At 39.9% G+C, this 22573-nt stretch overlaps 1 protein-coding gene across 3 annotated transcripts in view; it reads right to left on the reverse strand.

Moving 5' to 3' along the window:
• erbin (erbb2 interacting protein) overlaps window positions 1–22573 on the reverse strand; it is a 55165-nt gene that overhangs the window by 14109 nt on the left and 18483 nt on the right. For all 3 annotated transcript variants that reach the window (XM_051412178.1, XM_051412177.1, XM_051412179.1), the window contains exons 3-14: window positions 14382–14576; window positions 13279–13396; window positions 11573–11651; window positions 11329–11418; window positions 8686–8742; window positions 6338–6401; window positions 5858–5932; window positions 4941–5085; window positions 4007–4079; window positions 2201–2330; window positions 1953–2068; window positions 1180–1249 (exon numbers count right to left, since the gene is read on the reverse strand). In XM_051412178.1, coding sequence (XP_051268138.1) covers window positions 1180–1249; window positions 1953–2068; window positions 2201–2330; window positions 4007–4079; window positions 4941–5085; window positions 5858–5932; window positions 6338–6401; window positions 8686–8742; window positions 11329–11418; window positions 11573–11651; window positions 13279–13396; window positions 14382–14567 — 1203 coding nt within the window. In that variant the 5' untranslated portion in view covers window positions 14568–14576. The remainder of the gene's footprint in view (window positions 1–1179; window positions 1250–1952; window positions 2069–2200; window positions 2331–4006; window positions 4080–4940; window positions 5086–5857; window positions 5933–6337; window positions 6402–8685; window positions 8743–11328; window positions 11419–11572; window positions 11652–13278; window positions 13397–14381; window positions 14577–22573) is intronic.

A 22573-nucleotide genomic window follows, 5' to 3' on the forward strand; every position in this document is an offset into this window, starting at 1 on the left:
TTTTTTCACTGTAAAATGTTCTGCCAAGTACATTTCTTGGTCACAATTATTGAAGAAACACATTTAAGGGAACCTTTCCAAAAATACATATTTATCTTATGGGTTGTGTGAAGAGAATTATCAGTTTCGCCTCCAAAATCCTCCAAAACTGGACTATAGCAAAGAATTCACAAAGGTAAGCAGGAAAGTGATTGTGAAGAAAGGTGTAAATGATAACTAATTTCTTAAAATGTTTTTCAGTATTCAATAGGCAGCTAGACAGGGGGAGACATGGGTACCTTTAGGACAGGGCTGGTTCTTCTGCAGTATTCTGAAATGCCTGCAGTTTTTCCCATGCATTTGAACTAACAATAGTCCAGCCAGCATGAGAAAAAGGCATGAATAATTGATTTCAAAATGTGGTGAGAGTCAACAATTCTGTTGAGAAATACTTATAAGCAGGAAAAAGCAAAACACGCTGACCCAGTGTACACCTGCAGTGTCGTCTGCAACCTTAAACATTAAAACTCCTCGGGAAAGCTTAATATGAGTGGTTTGAGAATTCCTTTCCCATGCAAAGCTCCTCTTCAATGACAAAGTGGGACTGCAAGCCACTTCCTGACACATGAGCTGAACAGACTCAAACGTTTCCACCTCTGATAGGCTTATCTTGTGTTCTGTCAAGGGCCACATTAGCTAAGGCAGAAGTCCAAATTTCTAGCCACACAACTTGCCTGGTAACCTTGATCTCTCTACATGCGCTTTACTTCCGGCTGGTTGCTGCTGCCTTTTCTCACTCAGATTTCTGTCATATCACGTTGCAGGGGTTTTGACAGGCTCTTCTAGATTACCATACTGTCGCCCTTAAACAAGTATTTAGGTAAGGATAACATTTTCTGACATTCATTAGGATCCTTCTACACTTGTGTAAAATGCAGAGTTTTGTGTATCGCCGAGTGTGACCTGCATTGCCATTTGGCACGTTAAGATCAAATGTCCTGGAAGTGGTTTACTGAATTTTGAATGCGTTTTCCTGTGCGCTACCTGACCTAGCTGGATTAATTTACAGCTGAATGTTGTCACGTACCCTGCTGCCATGACACTCTATAGAACACATCACCCTCTGACAGCTCTGAACTCAGTGGTACCTTTTGTGAAACCCTTATACTTGTGATTTATACATAATACATGCAATCTCACCTGATTTTCAGACAGCCACATTGCAGTCATCTGGTTCAGTTTAGTGAAACTGTAGGGAAGATTCTTTAACCTGCAGTGGAACAAAAACAACACAGGTACTCAGTCATCTTGAACCAACATCCTAAAAAAGCTGATGTATCTGAAAAAAGTTTGAAAAAAATTCAACGTGTCAGGTAAATTTAATGTACGAGGGCCCAATATAAAGTTAGGCTGAAGCACTATTTCATTATTTCTCTAATAAAGTGTCAGCGCTATGGGGTTCTAGCCAAAGTTATTCACTGTATTTGGCACAGAGCAGACACCAGGAATGAAAGCTGTAATTAAAACTTCAATCGGGCCGTAGCTTCCAAACCAAACCATTTTCATTCTGGGCAGAATTAAGACCCTTCGATCACAATGTAATTATCAGGTTATGTTTCAGACTGCGTGTGTGCTCGTGCTCTTTTTTCATTCATTTTCACAGAATTATGCAGAAATACTAGATTGACGCAAGGCTGCAGGAATGCCTTTAAAATAACGACGACTGCAATTAACAATTATTTATTTAAGTTCATTTCTAAAATTAAAATGGTGAAATGCTCTAAATGCATTGTTTTGTCTGACTAACTCAAAAATTAAAAACATATTAAATTTACAATTATATTAAAAAAGCAGCATTTTTAAAATGACTTTTAGACGTCAATAATCCAAAATAAACAGAAAAAATAACTAAATAACGTTTCTTCTTAAACTTGACCTCAATATGTCATATAACACTGTCAGTTCAAACTCACTTGTTGTTGCTGAGATTTATGACCTTGAGCTTCTGCATGTCACCCATCTCCTCAGGCAAAGATTCCAACTTGTTTGAATGTAGGAAGAGCACAGTTGCGTTCTTCCAGTTGCCCATCTGTGAGGGGAAAGAAAGCAAGGACAGAGAGCCGTGAGCCAACAATGCTAGCTGTTACAGATGAGCAGACTGACATGTCACACCATTTAACACATCTCCACAAACACACACACATCTAATGTGCATACTCACCTCAGGGGGAAGCTGGGTAAGGAAGTTGTGATCTGCAGCAAACGTACGGATGCTGACACACTGGCCGACGGAAGACGGCAAGGCTTCAATCTCATTGAAACTGCAGTCCAGCTCATCCAGAGATGTCAGCCTGATGCAAAGAGAATAAGGAGGAGAAAGATAGGAGGAAATTAATCATGTGATCTAATTATTATATATACACTACATAGTATGTGAAAAATGTTTAGGGGTAAGGGGTTAAAGGCATACTCCAGTGATTTATTAGTTTCCATAAAGTTGGGAGAATTTGTTAAAAGACAGATAACCTTTAATCTCCTTGGGACCTTAAATCCCTGATATGGGTCAAGTGCCGAAAACCCTGAATCCTACAGTTCCCATAATGCAGCTAATGGTATGTTATTATAAGAAGCTCCTTATCTTTCAAACCCCACATCCACAGTTTGTAGCACAGGTTTTCTGTTATAGATATGCTGTCTCCAAGTCCAAGCCAAGATAACCAATCATATTTTATGAATCTTTGGAAAGCTCCCTCCAGAGCCACAAAATAAATTATACAACTGTTTTCACAGGGTGAATAGTACTTTTTATGACAAGTAAAAATAGGTGAAGTGACGCTTTAATTCTGCTACATCAGACTTCATGTCAAAGATTTAAAATGCAAGAGTGGCAAAATAAGGACTAAATCTTCTGGTCTGTCAAACCAGGTCAATCAACCAACCTACTTTATGTATATTACAGCAAGAGACTGAAGCTTCCTAATATCTATGTAATAGGACTGTAACAAGGCTGGACCCTCCTTCAAAAGATACAAAGACAAGAAATGGCTGAATGATGCTGAAAACAACACAGGTGGTTCTTAAAAAGCGTCACAGCACATAAAGTAGCGACATTTCAAACTGAACCCATGCTGACACAGAAGTGCTGTGCAGCTGGGGCTTTCTGCTGAAGGAAAAATGCAAATGCAATCGGGGGATTCAGATGAATGCAAAAAGACCTGCGGGACAGCTACTGTGTTATAGTGCCACTGAACTCCAAAACACATTTGACCCCTCTTTCCTGAATATAAAACAGGGACAAACAACACTGCGCACCGCACAGTAGACTGAATAAAATCAGCTACATATGAATGGGAGCGGGGGGTGGAAATCAGCTTGCTTAAGCTAAAATCCTTGCATGGGATTAAGATAAACCATAGGCTTTGTCACATAATCTGTGTCAAATTACACAAGGAGACACATTCTAACATACGGAATATTTGATGGCGGTTTGTTGTTTGGAAACAATGGACAGAAAACACAACTGCAACAGCTGCAGTAGCTATTGTCAGTAAATGTAGATCTGTCTCTTTCGTGGATGTGGGCTTGCACTGATTAAATAAATAAATAAATACAAAAATAGGTGGATTACATTGGAGCCTAATGTTTGTGCTGGCCAACGACAATTCAGAGTAGACGAAGGGTCAGGACGTGGACCTGGCTCACTCACTCGCTCAGACAATATCAATCTGAGAACAGCTACGGCTGATTTAATCTACTGTACTGGAGGATCATCTGGCCCAAGATTACCATCGACCCCTCCACAATAAAGCAAACCTCAGTTTCAAAAAATCAATACAGTTCTTCAATATCATCAGCCCTAAACCAAAACAAATAAAGCATCAGAACACATTATGTTTAATGGGAATATCTGATTTGTCCAGACAGACGTTTTATGCGATCAGTGGATGGTATATGAAAAAAAGCGCAATAATCCAGTGATCTCAGGGTTTATTCTGCTGATATTCAAAGCTACGGCTGTAACACTCACCCTCCAATGGAGTCTGGCAAGTATATCAGCTGGTTCTCATCCACTTTCAGTGCAGTCAGTTTCTTCAGTGAGCCTATAGTAAGAGGAAAAAAAAAAAGAGAGAAAATTAGAGAGATGCAGCTCAGGGCAATTACTGATTATCACTTTCTGTTGCACTACAAAAGAGAAATATCCATTACAGCAGTTAATTGGATTAATTCATACTGTCATCAGTACAATTATCAGTTTAGCAGTAATCAAGCCTGACTCTAAGGCACTGTGCATCTGGACTCATCGGATTTAATTAGCCTGGTCTTAACTCATGGACATTACTTTTCCCCCCCAAGGAATTAAAGAAAGTCATCACAAATATTCACATTAAATCCTTAATTTAAATCTTTTATATACATGTGAATATGGATGAATCTCAGTTTAGTCAGTTCACAGTTTGATGAATAGGCATTGGGAATGAGTAAATACACTTAAGATCACATTTGTGTCAAAGGCAAAAACTAAAAAATGTCTCCACAGTATCTAAGAACAAAGACATAATGAGAAAAGGGCAGTTAAGCGATAAAACTGTATTTCCATGTTTTAAAACCATGCTTGTGGCATAATATTGCTAGTTGTTTGGTTAAAACATCTTCTGGCACTACTGAACTGTGACTACTGTATATTGTAACTGGAGGAACAGTAATTACATCTTCTGTGATGATTTATTTCAGTATTATTTTTGAAAGTTTGTACACTTTAAATTTTATGAAAATGTATTTAAGCTATGCAGTCACATCATCTATGGGAATTAGATGCTTACCAAAAAAACACTGTAATGGACCGAGAGATGAAAAATGCCTTGGCAATAGCTAAAAGAGACTTTAGGTGTTTCATAATGGATTTTTTTCAAATAAGATGTGTGTGTGTGTGTGTGTGTGTGTGTGTGCGCTGTAATCTTCACCGATGGAGCCTGGCAGCTGTGTGAGGGCATTGTTGGAGAGCAGAAGGTCCTGCAGACTCTCGCAACCGCAGATTTGCTCATCTACCATTTCCAGGCTGTTCTTGGACACATCCAGGTATACCAGCTGTTTCAGCATACCCATCATCTGGATAAATAAAAAGGTGACAGAAAAGACATAGAATCTTCACTGATATCTCATTATCCTGTCTTAATTTATGCCAAGGATTAGGCAATGGTAGTGTTGATCACAGAAGCAGTGGATTAAAACAATCCCCAAAACATCCTGAGCAGTGCGGTGAAGTAACTTAGGTAGGAGCATCCCAGACATGATATTATCACATAATTACTACATTTTTAAAAACTGAAAATAGATATTTTACATAAAAAGGAAACAGTTGCTGTATTCAGGTCTTGGTTTATATTCCTGACAAACGTCATTGCTTACAAAAGGCCAGACTGTGATTACAGTTGATGTTGTTGAAATGCTGGCAGCAGAACTAATGCTTTAATTATGACCCAGTTACAAACAAGCTGGTCATTTGGATGAAAAATGAATCTCATACAACACATTCGGACTATCAAAACATGATTATAAATTAATTATGCTCAAGGAAAATAATTACAAAAAAAACCCTGCAGCTGTGAAGGAATTATTACTGGGACATGTGCAAACCTGCATTTCCTCTTTCTATTTGTTCATCCTTCTTCTAAGTTCATTCAGCAAGAGAAACATTTCTAAACTGCAGATCCCTCTCTGCTGGTATTCAGAGGGCTGAAAGTCTGATGCAATCTGACTGCAGTTCATTTTGATGAAGATTGAAGTGGACACAGAGATTGAATATCAAGGGAAGTAATCTCAAGATGATGTTTTTGGGCACTGCAGTCAATGAAAGTGTGTGTATAGGAATGAATTATACCCCAGGTAAGAACGACAGTCTGTTCCCGTCAATCCACAGCTCCTTGATTCCGCTCAGCTGCTCCAACACCTCAGGCTGTAGATGTAAAGAGGAGAAAGGAGGTTAAGTGATAGGGATGTGTGTGTATGAATGTTTAAGGGATGTGTGCGTGCGTGCATGCGTGCGCGTTTGCGCCTGCTGGGCAGAGACAGGATGAAGAGCTTAACTCACAAACAAGCTAAAAATGAATCATAAAAGGTCATTTATTTATTCCACTGTGATTATCATGTATTAATGAATGCTATCTTTCAGAGAAAACAAATTAGCTCTTATCCTAAGTGCACTTAAAAAACAGCTTCCATTTCAAAACAAAGCAGAGGAGGAAAGGGAACAGATAATAAATAAATAAATAAATAAATAAATAAGGAAGGAGGAGGTGAGGTAACAACCAGAAAGGTAAGAAAGCCCTGGGCATCGACAGACCGACTGACAGATACTCACCACTTCAGTGAACTCATTACTCCCCAGGTCCAACCTCTCCAGCTGTGTGAGCTTCTGCATGCTTCTATAGACACACAGGACAGACAGGGAGTGAGATCTTAAATTCAACGGGTAAATCAATTCACACGTACTACATTAGTTTGCACAAGTGGAGAATTTGAAAATAAACACTAAACTGACCCCCTTTGTTTAGACAAAGGCAACAGCCAGGATTATAAGCAATGTGGGCCATGTGCTTCAAAAAGCAAAAAGAAAAAGATTTTCATGTTATATTTTGGATGGCATACATGCTCTGCCTTTGCTCCTTTCACTGAATAATTTTACAAGGAAATAAATACCTTTTAGAGCTCAGGCGTGACAGAAATATGCTTTAAATAATGGAAAATGTGACGTATGCTAGCCCTAAGCCTTGCTCCAGAATTTTCTCTCCACATTCAGGTCAGTCTCACATTTTCTGCTACGCTGTAAACAAGCAGATAAAAACCAGGACTATTCAACTGCTTACAGTCTTTACTATATTTAACTGATCACCAGTGACAGAAAAATGGAGAGTGAAATAATATTATAAGAAGACTTTGTTTCACATTTAGAGCAGCAATAGTTAATAACCATCATTCCTCAAAATCAACTGACAAGATGCCTTTGAGGGCATTTACAACTCTGTGGCAGCAGCAAATAGTAGATCTCACAAAAAAATACAAAACTCTTTTTTTAAACTGGCGTCACATCCACGCATACAAACTCTCCAAAAGATCTGCAAGAGTAAAACAAAATACACGGTTCACTTGTTGTTCTTTCCATTGTTTGAGTGTCCTTGATTGGAGGACATTCCTCTGAACGAATCATAAAACACATTGGGGTTAAGTGTTTTAATTGTATAATTCTGGCAAGATAAAGAATTGTAACACACAAATCAACTTCCAAGTTAGATAAGAACTACAAAACTGTTGTTTCAAATCAGAAATGCCCTGAGAGTGATTCACAAAACCAAAAAAAGAGGCCATGACTGGAGATGAAGTGGGTTCTGTGTGGGAATAGATATGATGATCCTTTCACAGCAGGGATGAACTGTTTCCTTAAAACATCAGTACAGAAATGGAAAGCAGAGGCCCACCACCACTACTGCAGAGTCTGTTTTGTTTTTAGGTGCTCCTCATAAAATGAGAATGTAAGACATACGGCAGAAATTCTAAATATGATTTAAGCCCTTTGGAGATTGTTTTTTTAGTACTTGCTGCAATATGAAAGCATTAATTATGCTGATGTGCTTTAGCCAGCTTTGTCACATTCTTACTTTAAAAGTTGGCAAGAAAACCAGCGACCCCCATGTGAGCTGAAAGGGGTCACAAAGAGCTGCGCTGTCTCATCTAGAAAGTGAGTTTACCAGTGAAAAACACACACTATGGCTTATGACCTCAAGTTGTGAGGAACACAGCATCCTTCTTTAAAATACAGAGACGCATTCGGTTTCTGCATGTGCTTGGTGTGTTTCTATGCACAGAGAGAAAAGAGCCTGCACTTTCTATGTCGAAGCCCTGAAAAGGTTTCTACTGCGCCCCTTTGTGCACGCACACATTTGTTTACATCTCTGAAATGCTTGTGTGTTGCTCTGGCAACGTTCCCGATCATTAGTCCTTTTCTTTGTCAAGGCTCTAGCCTTTACCAGGTCTGGCCTCTGTCACATAAACACAGCGAGAAGCGAGGATCCGCTCTGAGCTGCAGCGCTGCACTTTATACACCGGCTGGGCCGTCAGTCATTGAGTGAAAAATAAGAAAAAGGAAAGTGAGTGAGATAACAAAGGAAACTCAGCCAGAGGGAGGAAGGACAAAAAAGGCAAACAGGGAAACGCAGCCTTGCTGAGAAAATGGGAAGGGCATAAAATGAAATGATACAGCAAGTGAAGCATGAAAGAAGACAGACAGAGTAAGTAACTTCCACCCAATCACCTGGAGCTTTCTCAAATACTCATGGGACATTTAGTCTCACAGCTGCACTGTAACCTTCTCCAATGGTGAAATAACCCTCACCACTGTCTCAGTAGAGGATTATAAAACCTGCCACAGCAAGCAGCCAAGCAAAGGGGGGTTCTTATGCAACACTGAGGAATTTAATACTACAGTTAGAGGTGTGGGGAGTGAACGGTAAAAACAGACAGGATGGAGGACACAGCAGAGACATTGCAGGGGTTGTGAGAGGTAGGAGACAGCGAGGAAGTAAGGATAAAAACTCTTGACATGCTTCATGACACAACCCGGACTCACAGTGATGCTGCACCTTTATTTTGTAAATAAAAATGAACATTTTGTGGATTTGAGATTTGGAAAACGTGAAGTAAAAAAGCACTTACTTTGGCAACATCTTTAACTGGTTCTCCCTCAGCTCTAAGATCTGTAGTTTAGTCAACCTGCAACCAAATAAAAAGCCAATGTTATCATCGATAAGTATGACAATGACAATATACCTTCATACTGTAGAAACCTTCACAATAGACATACCTTTGTCACATTCTACCTCACAGCAGTAATATATGGAATGGGTTTTTGAACCATTGCAGTCATGATAGCATGATGCCCCTGCAGGCATTCTGTTCTGCTACTAACCAGCTTCAATGTGCAGCTACATGACAAGAACTTTTGTAGTAATTTTATTTGGCAAATCAAACATTATATTCCCTTATACTTATGTAGCACTAAAGTAGGGTGACCATACAGAAAGCACATGCAGTTTTAAGAGTGAAAGTGGATTTTTAAGAGGAGAGGGGGCATTAGTGAGATGAAACAGGCCTATGTGGCTAACTCACATTATATGTTTTGTGTAATCGGAAGGTTCAACGCTAACTATTACCTATTGTGTAAACTACAAGCAATGTGTGTGTGACTGATCTTGCTGGTTTGATGAAACAGCCTGTTCAGACTCTCAGTGAAACATCTTAAAAACAACAGATGGGAATTTGTCAAATCATTGTGAGTCAGAATCTGAAATATGCTGAATTAAGTACAACAAAACAGTAATTTGACATGAGGCATTCAACTGAGCTTTTTTGTGTCATTTCATAGCTAAACGACCAGTTAAATCTGCAATGTGGCCCAACGGAAACGCCACAGCATTGACCTTGTCACCTTTTACGTTGATACAGTGAATTTATTAGCAAACTGTTGCTCGTTTACACGTGCAGCAGTTACAGAGCAACATCATCATTCATTTGGAGACATATCCCTGATCATCTGATGAATGTCAGTCCAATATTCACTTTCGTTTACCTCAGTTTTTGTTCTCTACCAACTCCTGAGGAGAATATCTGCCTCTTTAGAGGTTCAACGTTACACTATGGTCACCAGTTAGTCTAGAACTGGATCTTAGGGCTGGGCGATATGGCTTAAAAATAAAATCTCCGTTTTTTTCATACCAAACCCGATTTACGATTTTAATCGATTTTTTTTTTCCTTCTTAAAAACACACTACAAATGACAAAGAAATTATTCAAAACAAGTTTTGCTTTATTTTGTTTTAATTTTCCCTTCTGGGATTTGAACAAAATTCCCCTTAGGGCTAAAGTGCAACAAAACGCTGTTGTGGTGGAGTAAAAACACACCTCCTCCAGCTCTCTAGCGATCCTTTCCCATGTGCAGTTGTACAGGTGAGGCAAGGCAACTCCAGCAAAATACTTGCAGCTTGGTCGCACATACCTGGGGTCGAAGGTTTTCAGCATGTGGATAAACCCCGGCTTTTCCACTGTGTAAATGGGAACCATATCTTTAGCAATATGCAACGCGACTGCAACAGTAATAGCTTTCCACCGGGTCCCTTTCTTATCATATGGGACACAATGTGAAAATGAATCCACTAATGTAGACTGTTTTTTAGCGGTTGTTTGTGGGCTACGGTCCTGTATATCTCGCAGAGAGCAACATTTCTCCCACTCGGCTGCATGCCTCTGCTTGAGGTGCTGGAATAAATTCGTCGTACTGCTACCTTTGGTTGCAACAGCTTTCAAACAAACTTTGCAGTGGGTCGTGGTTTGTTCGCTGTCGGACGCCACCAAACCAAACCAGTTCCAAACAACCGACGACACTGTGCCTTTTTTGGGGACGAGCTCATCCTGGCTTGCTGCCATGTTGTGTGTATGTGTGGAGAGGCGGGGGGAGGGGTCTACGGTAGCCCAAAGGGAGCGCCTGGGTTGTCGAAGTTCAAGAGAAAACTAAAAACAAAATCGTGTTTAACTACAATTTCGAATGAATCGATAAAATCGATTTATGGCCCAGCCCTACTGGATCTGTCTGCAGTTTGGTGTTGAGCAGGTAGTGTAGTGTTTTTTGTCACTTGAAACTGCTGCAGCTGAAAATGACACAGAGCTGTGACAGTGAACCAAAACAGTAAACTTGTGGGCTGGAAAGTTTAACGATGAGCTGAAACTCGCTATAAAGCTTTGCAAAGCCAAGCAGAGCTGCAGTTTCAGATCTTCTGTAGGTTCATCACAACGAGCAATCCCTTTCACATCGTTATAAAAATATCTATTATTACCGCTTTAAAGACTGGTGTTATGAAAGAAGAAAATCTAATGCTGGTCAAATACAATATGTTCTGATAAAAATTTAAAAACTATAAATTGTAAGCAAGCTGAATGATATTGACAAATAGAAACTCACTATTTGTGTCCAATATGTCAAAATTGTCACTATAATGTGGATATTTTGATCTTGCTTGCTGGCTGGTTTGCATTTCTGAATGTTAATTTAGAAAGTTATGGTTATGTTTTTAAAATTGGAGCCATGATTTAAGTGGTTGCCTTTACAAATGTTTATCATGGAAGTGGTACCCTAAAGAAGTTCTTCTTGTCATTCTAACATTAGATTCAAAATCAAATAAACCTTATTGAACCACAGCCATGTCAGTGTTTCGACCCAAACAACTACTGTGTGTGGCTTCAAACAAAACATACACTTAATGAGAAACAACTGTATCCTGATCCAAACTGGAGAACAACACTGACCTGCCAAAACTGGCTGGTAAGAACTCGAGGAAGGCATCATTCAGGTAGAGCTGCGTCAGACTCAGAAGCTGGGTGAAGCCTTCGGGGAGCCTGAAAACACATACGGGAATAAGAATCACTCACATAAAGCCTGACAAAGTTGCAGCAATGATAGAATACCTAAATTAAAAATGCATGTGCAATATTAAGCCAGAATGGATTTAATTCAAAAGGTGAAAAAGGTAATATACAAGGGTGTACTCACTTGGATATGGGGTTCACACTGGCTTCTACAATAGCTAGGACTTTGCAATTTTTTATGTTTTCTGGAAACTCCTGGATACCTAGAGAGAAATGGCAAATGGCAGATAAAAACAGCCATTAGAGATATTAAAAGGTACAACAACTGCACACCATCAATTCAACATCTGTATGTTGTGTCTTCACCATTTTATTACCACTGACACAAAAATGACTTCAAAACCAAAAAGATGAAGGATAATGCAAGCCATCTTGCCTGTGTTTAGCAGGAGAAGCTTTGTGAATGTTAAACACAGGTAGATTGTGAGTACTCTGTGGATTGTGAGTACAAACAGGAAGGCTCTCTGCCTGAACTGTGTGTGCTCAAGATACATTTAGAGTGGCTCTGCACCTTTCCTCTTTAAACAACCAAAGAGAAGAGTGCTTGTGGTGACATAATAAAAGAGCATGAGAGGAAGAAGAAAAAAAGACCACCAAGTGATAGTCTGCAAGTTCTCATGAAACATCCACAATGTGCGAACTGCAAGAAAGAGAACGTGACCAAGTCTGTAGGTTTATTTCCACCCAGTTTGTTTTGTGTCCACAACACTTAGCTCAGGGTGCTTTGTGAAAAAGGTTAAGCTACTTTTAATGTCAACACGGGACTCTACGGGACACGTAGCTCTGGTTCATGAAAACACCACCACATCCTTCAACATTTGTTTAATCTAGGCTGTCTTCTGCACTCATTAATTTACATTAGAACTACCTTTTTAACCTTTCTCTATCCATGAAAGGGTTTTGCTGAGTATGCATACTCCCTTTCTGTTCTGCTTAGCTTCAAGGTTATATAGTGATGATCAACCATCATATACCTGTAGTGTTGCAACTTTCTTTGAGCACTGAACTGAACATCTTCCACAAAATTAAAGTAATGCTGATGACTTATTAGAAGCAAAACTCTTTGCATGCAACAGGATGTTATGAAAATACAGACATTTTTAAAATAGCACACCTGATTGATTTTATGTGCAGCTGGGCATTAGAACAGAACTGTCAAGCCTTCAGATGCTTTACTCTGCAGCTGTTTTTTGTTCTAAATGTCAGACTAGAACAACATTGACAGCGGAAAGTTTTCATCAAACAGGCAAAATTGAAAGGACTCCTAGTACAAAGCAGTCCATCATATTCAACAGTGTGAATGTTTATCTTCAAAGAGTTAAATGTCACACTTTGATAAATGCTGTCGCTTCCCACTCTCTGAAACCACTGACAAGACACTTTTGAGCACCTTGTACAGATATTCTCACAGTTTGTGCTTCATCTAGCTCCGTTTTGTCCCTGCTACTACTCTTAGTAGATTATATCTAATATATTGCAGGTCTGAGCTTGTCCACTTCCTTTATCCATCACATCAGGGGTTTCAAGTCATGCAGTGGTTGTGACGTAATGAAATGTGGTAAATGACACACGCAGTGGCATTATAGACTGTCTTCTACACGGTATCAATTATGCAACTCTTTCCTGAAAGTTTTATTCTTGTTTTTTAAATTCTTTTACTGGTTGGTCAATAACAGTCATGACAACACAAGGACAACTACGTGTTACACATCTGAACACACGTCGCTGAACCCATGACTGCAGTCACAGTTCTGTATGACTCATTTTACCTGCCAGGCAAATATACTGACATATTATGACATTTCTGCGGAATAGATGAAGCTTGCTTACTGTTTTTGCTGACGTCAAGCTCCCTGAGATTGATGAGGTTTGCGATGGCTGCCGGCAACACTGATAGGTCATTATCTGGCATGCTCAGTCGATGGAGTAACTGGCAGTTAAACAGTTGCTGGTGGAGAGAGAGAGAGAGAAGAGACAATATAGTTCTTAATTAAGAAGTGTATGGTTGACCATAGGGTTGCCCCCTAAAAGTTGATGATTCGAGTCATCGGTCGAGAAGACCATGAATCAACTCGCATTTTATCAGTCGAATCAATGAACTTTTGTTTTTTAGCTGCCTCATTGTACACAGAGCAGGGTCACAGCATGGTAGACTGCAAACTTTATAACCGGTCTTTTCAAATGACCCCAAAACCACAAAACTAACTGTAATAGAAGCAGAGAGGCGTGATACAAACTGAGGCCGGCGCAACGACACTCTACTCCACTGAGGACTGTCAGTGAAGTCAGTTAAACCACTTTTTAACCAGACGTCGGTACAACCTTCTCTGGTGAGATATTATTACTAGATATTATGTCCTGATTGTCTTCAAATCTCAACTGCATCATTCAAATGCTCTCTCTTTTTATTTTTTATATATATATATATATATATATATATATATATATATATATATATATAAAAAATAAAAAGAGAGCATTTGAATGATGCAGTATATATATATATATATATATTTTTTTTTTTTTTTTTTTTGGGGGGGCTTTTATTGCCTTTATTATAGTGACAGCTGAAGACAGACAGGAAAGGGGGGCAGAGAGAGAGGGGATGACACGCAGCAAAGGGCCGCAGGTCGGATTCGAACCCTGGGCCGCTGCAGCAAGGACTCAGCCTTGGTACATGGGTCGCCAGCTCTACCCACTGAGCTATCCCTCAAATGCTCTTCTTACCAAATGAACATGTTCACAAAGTAAGAATTAGTGTGCACAATGCTAGCTTTTCATAAGAGATAAACTAACTAGTTAAGCACACAGCAAGGCAATACTTTGAACTACATTAAGGTATTACTCAACAGGACACTAACGTTTTATAAATTGTAATTGGGATACACAGAGTAGAAATATAAAGTTTATATACATCAGTGTGTGTGCCTTACTTTAGGCAGCTCCTCAATCTGGTTGGCATCGAGGTAGAGTTCCTGCAGGGTCTTCTCAAAGCTAAAGATCTCCTTAGGAACAGTCTCCAGGCTGCAGTGGGAGTAGTCCAGCGATGTTACCGCCTCCTCCTCACCCCGCAAGCAGCGGCACGGCACCAGACGAACAAAAAAGCTCCGCTTGGACATCCTCAGGCACTAGAGAGGGAAAACAGAGAGATATGTAAAAGGCAGAAGAGGATTAGGAGTTGAGGAGGTAAGCATTTGGTGCTTCTTTCACACCGCTTTAAGTGTCAAATGTAACACATGTTTTTAGTGCAGTGTGAAAATAAACACCAATTTAAAAACATACACACGCATTGATCTTGATATCGGATCTGTGCATCTGATCCATGACCATGTGACCGCAGTCTTAAATTGTAAGAACATCACTCAAATGTTTTGTGTTCTCCTTCCACAGGACAGATCATTGTCAGCAGACTGCGTCCAGCAACACATGGAGAACAATGACTCAAGCTTTGATGAGGAAGAATGATGAGATCACAAACACCTCCAGCCAATCAAAACTACATGAGGATGTATTTTTGGTCTGATAACGAGCAAGAGCAGGCCATAATAGGGTGGAGCCGCAGTGTCAACAACGTCATAACAAAAAAGCAACAAGGAAGCAAATATCTCAAGTGACCATGTTGTCTTTTTTTACAGTGAACTTAATGTATTCTGTATTCTGTTTGATAACTGGGCAGTCACCCACTAGAGAGCAAGATGGTCAGGATGGAGAGACAAAGTGATAAACGTCACCAAGAGCAACAGTCAGACACAAATACTTAAAGAGATCTAATCAATACAGCCACGACTTTGGGTTAAACACATTTGCAAAAAAAAAAAAGAAAAAAAGGAAGTTTCCGAATTTGTCAACCTGGGGTCATGTTTTTGTCTATTATGATGACTAGTAAATGGTAAAAGGACTGCACTTATATAGCGCCTTTCCAGGTTAAGCACCCTATGTTTCCTGGAAAGCTGCATGAGACTTGTACTTCTTTCCCTGATCAGCTTTGTCCTTGCTGTAGTCTTCTCTCATCTCTACAATAAAGCAAACTGTAATAATAGACAAAAACATGTCAATAACATCCAGGTTGAGTTTTTTGGCAAACTGCACTTATAATATCCAGTTCAGAATCTCATCTAAAGGCAACAGTGTGAGCCATTCACAGAGTAAAAGCTTTCCAACAGTATCAGTAGATGTGCAACAGCTCTTCAGTGCAGAGGCACTAGAGGCTGCAGAAGGACCTTTCAAAACGGCCGTGGGTTGCTTCATGCACACTCGATTCTATTATTTCCTCCAAAGTATTGTGCTGCCAGTGTGTTTTCAAATTTGCATATAGATTACAGCTGATCACTGACAATGAGTTTCCATTCAGTGAATGAGTGCGAGTCCCAATTGATTAAAAAATAAAAACAGACATATGAATCCCTTTTAAAAGGTTTCCCTTACCCGAGAGAATCCTGAAATAAATTATTTTGATTTCCCCATTTCTGTGTTTTCTTGTGGGAAGTCTGCCACTTCTTCTTGCCTTCAATAGGTAAGCAAAATGATGCTCAATGTTGTGGGTATGCAGTATACTCTTTTGGGTTGAAACGGAAGATAAAATTGCAAGAAGTAAGCTATGAATCGGTCATGATTTTGGCAATGCTTGTCCTTGACTAGTTTTATCCAAAACTCTCTCAACTCTCACAAAATAGAGACATAAATGCCAGAAAATCTTTCAATCCGGTTGGGAGCTTAAGGGATGGAGGGGAGGGGGAGTTGTGGACCTGTCCTTTAACTTGCTACATGGATGTATGTATAATCTTTATAGCTCGAGTCTCGGGTCAACACAGTCGTTTTCACCAAGTACAGTATGCAATGTGGAATGTGTTTTGATCAAAAGAGGCTTTGTTCTTTGGAGCATGTGGAGAATGTGACTTTTCCTCCCCCTCGTCTTAATCTGAGCGCAGCCACAGCACATAATCTCTGAGTCCTTCACTCACTGCGTATTCTGTCTAACTGAGCAGTAAAATTATGATGGCCTTGACCTGCTCTGACAGCGCTGACTATGTGTGGGTGTGAGCACATCTTTGTGTTAGGAGGTTGTTGCAAGGATCTAAGATAGCCATTATTTTCTTTGATAACAAAGACAATGGGTTGTACAGTGCTAACCAAATTTCAGACAAATTTTTGCATGTGTGCATAAAGATGCCTTTTCTAGACAGTGCAGTAGGTGTGGCTATTTTTGGAGCCACTCAGAATATAGCCCACCATGGAATTAGTCATGATAGGAAATAAATTATACCAAGCTCCCAAAAATATATACACTTAATACTTCTTGATTTCATAATAATGAAGCAAGGTTACCTAAAAGAACTTTCAAATCTGTCAAAAGTTTACTCAAAGGAGGACCGGTCAGCCATCCCTCTGCCTCCAACTCATTAAAAATGGGTCCCCGTATGCACACGCCCACACTCACATGAGGTATGCACAACCAAGACTGTCAGCCTCCCACATACTCTTTGCTATAGCAGCAGGCAGCTCATGTATAAATACTCTCACTGAGTAATCTGGTCTATCACCAGAGGGGATGACAGAGGGCTTGGCTCCATTCACCCCGAGTAACAAGCACCGAGCGTATGGATGACGCATGCTATGCAGAGTGGGAGGCGAGGGAGGGCTGAAAGAAGAGGGAGTGTGATATGGGTTAACAGAGAAAGGGGGTAGTTGTGGGTCATAGTGAGTTATGCAAGAAAAGGCAATCAAGGAACCAAGAGCAGATAAGGTGTCATGAGAAAAGTTGTGGAGAGAGATGCATATGGTTTGAAGTATAGAAAAGCAGCAAGAGCAAATCAAGGAAGCGGAGAGTGGATGAGCTGAACATGTTAAAGCTGGTAGAAGAATTTAATCTCACACTTTAAGGATGGGTTCTACATGACTCCATCTAATAATGTTTAATGACCAGAAAATCTGAATGTTGGCTATATGACAGAGCAAGATTAAGAGTCTGCAGCCAAGCTGGCGGCTCTGCACTTAGGTACAGAGTAGCTTTGAGCTAAAAAAAAAAAAAAATCCTATACAAACTCAAAACATTGAAATTATTAACAGGTATTGTATATGAATCTGAAGTTTATTAAAGTTTATTTATAGAACTTGTCTCTGCCAGCTAGAGTTGTTAAACTATTAAAAACACATCAATGAGTTATACCATTGCTTTGTGTGAAACATCTTCATTGATGAGGACTGTATGTTTGTGTTGATTGGAACTTCCATGCACTCACTCAGTACCAATTGTGTATTAATCCAGCCTTGAAATTAGTCCAACAAATATACAGTTTACTCATGTTTGAGTAATAGTTACTAAAAAGTACAGTGGCCAGCTATTTTGGGAAGTAGGCTATATTTAACAGTATATATTCATGAACTATTTTTAAAAGACACAGTAGAAACAATAGTGGAGAGCCACAGACGGGGCAGGTCAGTCATAGGATTGAGAGACGAGCTGACACATTGTTGGTTTTGGTCTTCTCGGTGGCTTTGTTGACAATAAAAAAAACACAACACTAAAAAAAACAGTATGTTGCACAATATCATTAACATGCCAGGGCTCCAGACTAACTTTTTGCATTGGTTGCACTGGTGCACCTAACTTTTTTTTTTTTTTTTGGTGTAGGTGCACCCAAAATTTCCATTGCGTCGCCTTTAACGCCGTAAGGTCACCTTTTTATCGCTCTCCATAACTTTCATATAATGTGAATGATTTTTAAACAAGAATAAGGTGTAGAGAAATGCTTGTCTTTATTTGAAGCACAATTATATATAAAAAGAAAAATAAAGTGTTTAAAGTGCTTCACTGAGCTGAAATTAAAAATTTCAAACTAAAACACTAAGCAAAATAAAACATTTCCATATAAAAGTGCTTGTGCTTAAATTGCTTCACTGAACTGAAATTGAACATGTCAAACTCAAACATTTCAAGTAAAATAATTATTAATGATAATAAAAATGATTACTACTACCTGCCGCTGAAATGCAGCTGGGAGAGGGGCCACTTTCTCTACACACACTTGTCACGGCATATCGTGTATTTTTAGACAGTATTTTTAAGTTTCGATACGAAACGTTGTTGGCCCGCTCACGAATGCACTATTTCCGGCCATATTCTGACCGCACTCCTGACAGTACACACAGTGCATTGCGTTACGTCCTTTGTTGTACCTCAGCCAGGAAAATTGTTTCAGCCAGTTCTGTCTGAAGGAATATATTTTGACGTTTTTAATTTGGGTCTCGGAGCCGGGCTCTATCCCAGACTCGGTTGTCTCCTCCTCCTCTGGTTCCGAGTCTGATGCTGTCGCTGAAGGACCGGGGCTTGGTATCTCACCAGGGACCGAGGGCTCCGTGTCTTGACGGGATGAACTCTCAGTAGTGGGGATGGATGGGATTAAAGTAGTTGGGCTGGTTGTAGGCTTGGTTTTCTTAATGAAAAAACTTTCAATATTTCTGCCACTCTTCATTTTCCCTCGTTTTGTCGCATTTTATTTTATTTTTCTGTTTCAGTTAGTCAGCTACTCTCGCACTCAGGTCGCACGCAATTTTTAACACACAACTTAGCACGGTGAACAGGACCACAATCAGAGGCAAAGACCGGCCCGCAGTCTCTTATTGGTTTAGAACACGATATGATCCTACCATGAGTGTGTGAGTTCGGTCACAGGAGAACACAGAGAGATGATGCGCTTGCGAAATAAATTTATGTTTTCACCCGGGCAGCGTCAGGTGCACCAGTGCGACCTAGAAAAATTATTAGTCGCACTCTTAAAAATTTTGGTCGCACTCTGGAGCCCTGCATGCCCAGTGAGATAACTAGAAAACAACAGCGGACCTTGAATGAGAACCTTATGAGTCAGGTACTTTGCCAATTTGAGACAATAGTCCGTCAAGATAAACAATCTTTACAGGAGGAAGTTGTTCTCACCGGGTTAGTGGGTTGTGGTAACTAATAAACAAAGCAACATGTATGAACATTATTTTCATGCAATATCCCAGTTAAGTGCATTACACACTGTTGATGTTGGAGTTTAACTGCAGCATTTCTTCCATAGGCTGCTGGTGCAGTGGAGCACTGCATATATACACTGTTGCTATATTTCAATCTCCTACCTCCTTCATGACAGCATTGGTCATTCTTTTGTGCCAGTAACATCATCTCTTTACCTTTCTCTACAAGAAAGTTTCCCTTCAAGAAAAATAAAGAGACAGTGAAATGGGCTGGATAACTGTGGCACTGCTAGGCTGGCTGTCTATCTGGCTGAAGCCCCCCCAAGAGTAATCTGGAAGGCAGCACACCAATGAGAACCGCACTGCCTTCAACATAGATAGGCTTATCCACTGACCTACATGTTACTGGAATGATCATCCATCCATCAAGAGTGTCTGACTTTTGAACTAAGAAAGTTCAAAACATGCAATAGAGATTTCCAGACATGTTAAGCTCTTGGATGAGATTTTCTTTCTTAGCCTACTTATTTAAGCAGCACATTTACTTTCAGCATCAGCGTGTTACCAAGAGTGTGGCCTGATAGCAGTGAAATTGTTAAAAAGGCCTAAAAAAAACCCAAAACACTAGCTGTATTTATTCAGAAATTTCAAAATGTGTGGGCATGTGTGAATGGTGGACATGTGACTCTGCAGCCTGGCAATGATCCTTGTGGTTTCCTCTGTGCAACAGAGAATGAAATAGTCCAGAGGGCAGGCCAGTCACAGATTCCCACTTTATTCTCCCAGTCAGAGCCAGGAAACCACTTCCCTGTTAAACCCCTCTCCCTGTAACTTAAGTGCCTCCTGGGTCAGTGCGGTTACTATAGAGACTACGGTCAAGGGTAAGATCAGCTCTGCGACCCATAAAGTCATACACAAAAACACACAGCTGAGCTTGCTTAATTGCTTATGTAGAAATGTATCAATTGATAAAATACTGAAGGGCTGTACAGAATAAAATGAATGAAAGTAAACTGAAAGGAGACAGATTGAGATGTCGGTGTGTGTTTCCAAAAGGTCACTCAGCCCTTTCACAGTGGCCAACTAGCACAAACTGGCCTACTTATAGTTTATCCAGTAGAATGTGTTGGGAACTAATTAGCAGTTTCTAATGTGTCTGTCCTACAAAAACACCAATCCCAATTTCTGTCTAGTCTACCCTCATTGGGTTGGTCAAAGCCCACACAGTGGAGCTCTGTGAGGACATGTGACAGAAGAAAGTTAAAAAGGATGTAGGCATACCAACATTTAAAATAGGACCAGTAAGTATTGCTGGTCACTATGTTGAGGTCTGTGTGTGCATGTATGTTTGTGTGTGTGTAATGGGTTAAGCGGAAATGAAAGTGCAGCATTTGACAGTAGCAAGCAGCTTGCGTTATTTATAGCAAATAGTACTCGTCTGGTTGATATGGCAGAATGTGATTAGTACGGGCTAGCTCTCGCCTTATGAAAGGAGCTTTTGATCCAGATTGCAGTGGACTGTTACAGGATTGCTGGGCCACAGCTGAAATTTTGTTTTGGAGGTTATGGCAACAAAAACAATGCAGGAAAAAAATGACAAACGAAACATAACAGCCTGCAGAGCCTGTGGGATACACTTGAATTGCCTCCGTCTGTGAAGGAAGAGGAAAGAAAAGTCACTTCCTCAATGCAGGGCGGAGTGCCAGTGGGCTATAGGCTTGTTCTCTCATGCTTCCTATAGTGCAGCTTTAACTCTTCTCAAATGGGATCATGTCCTTTACCATGGAGATCCCCTTTATCATTCACTGACCAACCAAAAACCAGGGCAGAAAGTAAAGTTCAGTTTCGCTGTGCATCCAAGTTAGATTGACACAATAATAACTGTCTTGATGAATACATAATCAAAAGTGCAGTTGCACAACCTTGAGCCAGCATATTTTACTAGAACTCAAGTATATTTCACCATAAGTGTACACCAGAATAAGATACCACACTGCTGTGGAATGCAGCTTTAGGTTTGCAAACAAAAACTATCTTTATAGGGTTTCCATTTACAGTAATCTTAGACTGCTCTGAGATTTGTCAAATCTCAGAACGTACACTCAGTGCTTGCCAACGCAACAGTGCAGCATTAATAAGCACAAGGGTAATTTTACACAGGAGAGATACTATACATGCTGACTATTAATTGCAGCCCTATATCAAATAACAGTTCCAAGTTATTACTACATACAACTTCTAATACCCCTAAAACACTTTTCAATTTTAGCTGTACTATCCCTAAACTGTTGCTACTGAAGTATTTTTATTCATATATATATATATATATATATATATATATATATATATATATATATATATATATATATGCATATATATATATATATATATATATATATTTTTTTTTTTTTAAATTTTTTTTTAAATGTTTTTCATCACATATAGGTAGAAAGACAACCCAGTTGTCAGTTGCTAAAAATGTGTTTGTGCAGTCAGGTGGAAGGACGGGAACACCTTCATACTGAAAAGCAGAGTCCCTAATGATGTCTTTCCTCTGGGTGCCTCATTAACAGCCTCACATTCAACTCCAGCTGGCACAACAGGAGAACTGCTGCTCCTCAATAATGCAGTGGGATATTGAGTTAAGAGGACAACAGTTCAGCAACTGACTAATACACACAGAGCCATGTCTCCATGCTCCATACTCTCAAACCTAGCAGTCACAAGCCCAGTTTAGACGCATATCTGTGCCTTCTTTGGTATTTCAGCAATGGTGGCAGTCAACATACATTTCTCCCATAGTACGGCTTGATAACTAAACATAGGAAGCAATCCATGACCACAAAAACTAAGCAACAGGAAACGATGGCTGGAATTACAGCTGAAATGGGGAGAAAGACAACCCTGTTGTCATTATCTGCAGCGGGGGTATGCAGCTCAGTGGAACCTGAAGTTCCAGTTTTGCTCTCCCTCTGGTTTTGGTTCTCACCAGCGTTCTTAGGTCTCAGTTGTCTTGCGTGTCTCTAGAAAACAAAACCATGATTGTTTTCTTTGAATTTGTGGTGAAATAGGGATAAGTAATCTGATCTGTGACAAAGACAAAGTGCCTTTTACAGCATCTTCCCAATTTTCTACTCAGAGCAGACTGGTTCTGATAGACTGAACTCCT

This window comes from Dicentrarchus labrax, unplaced genomic scaffold (genome assembly GCF_905237075.1).
Source record: "Dicentrarchus labrax unplaced genomic scaffold, dlabrax2021, whole genome shotgun sequence".
Classification (NCBI taxonomy): Eukaryota; Metazoa; Chordata; class Actinopteri; family Moronidae; genus Dicentrarchus; species Dicentrarchus labrax.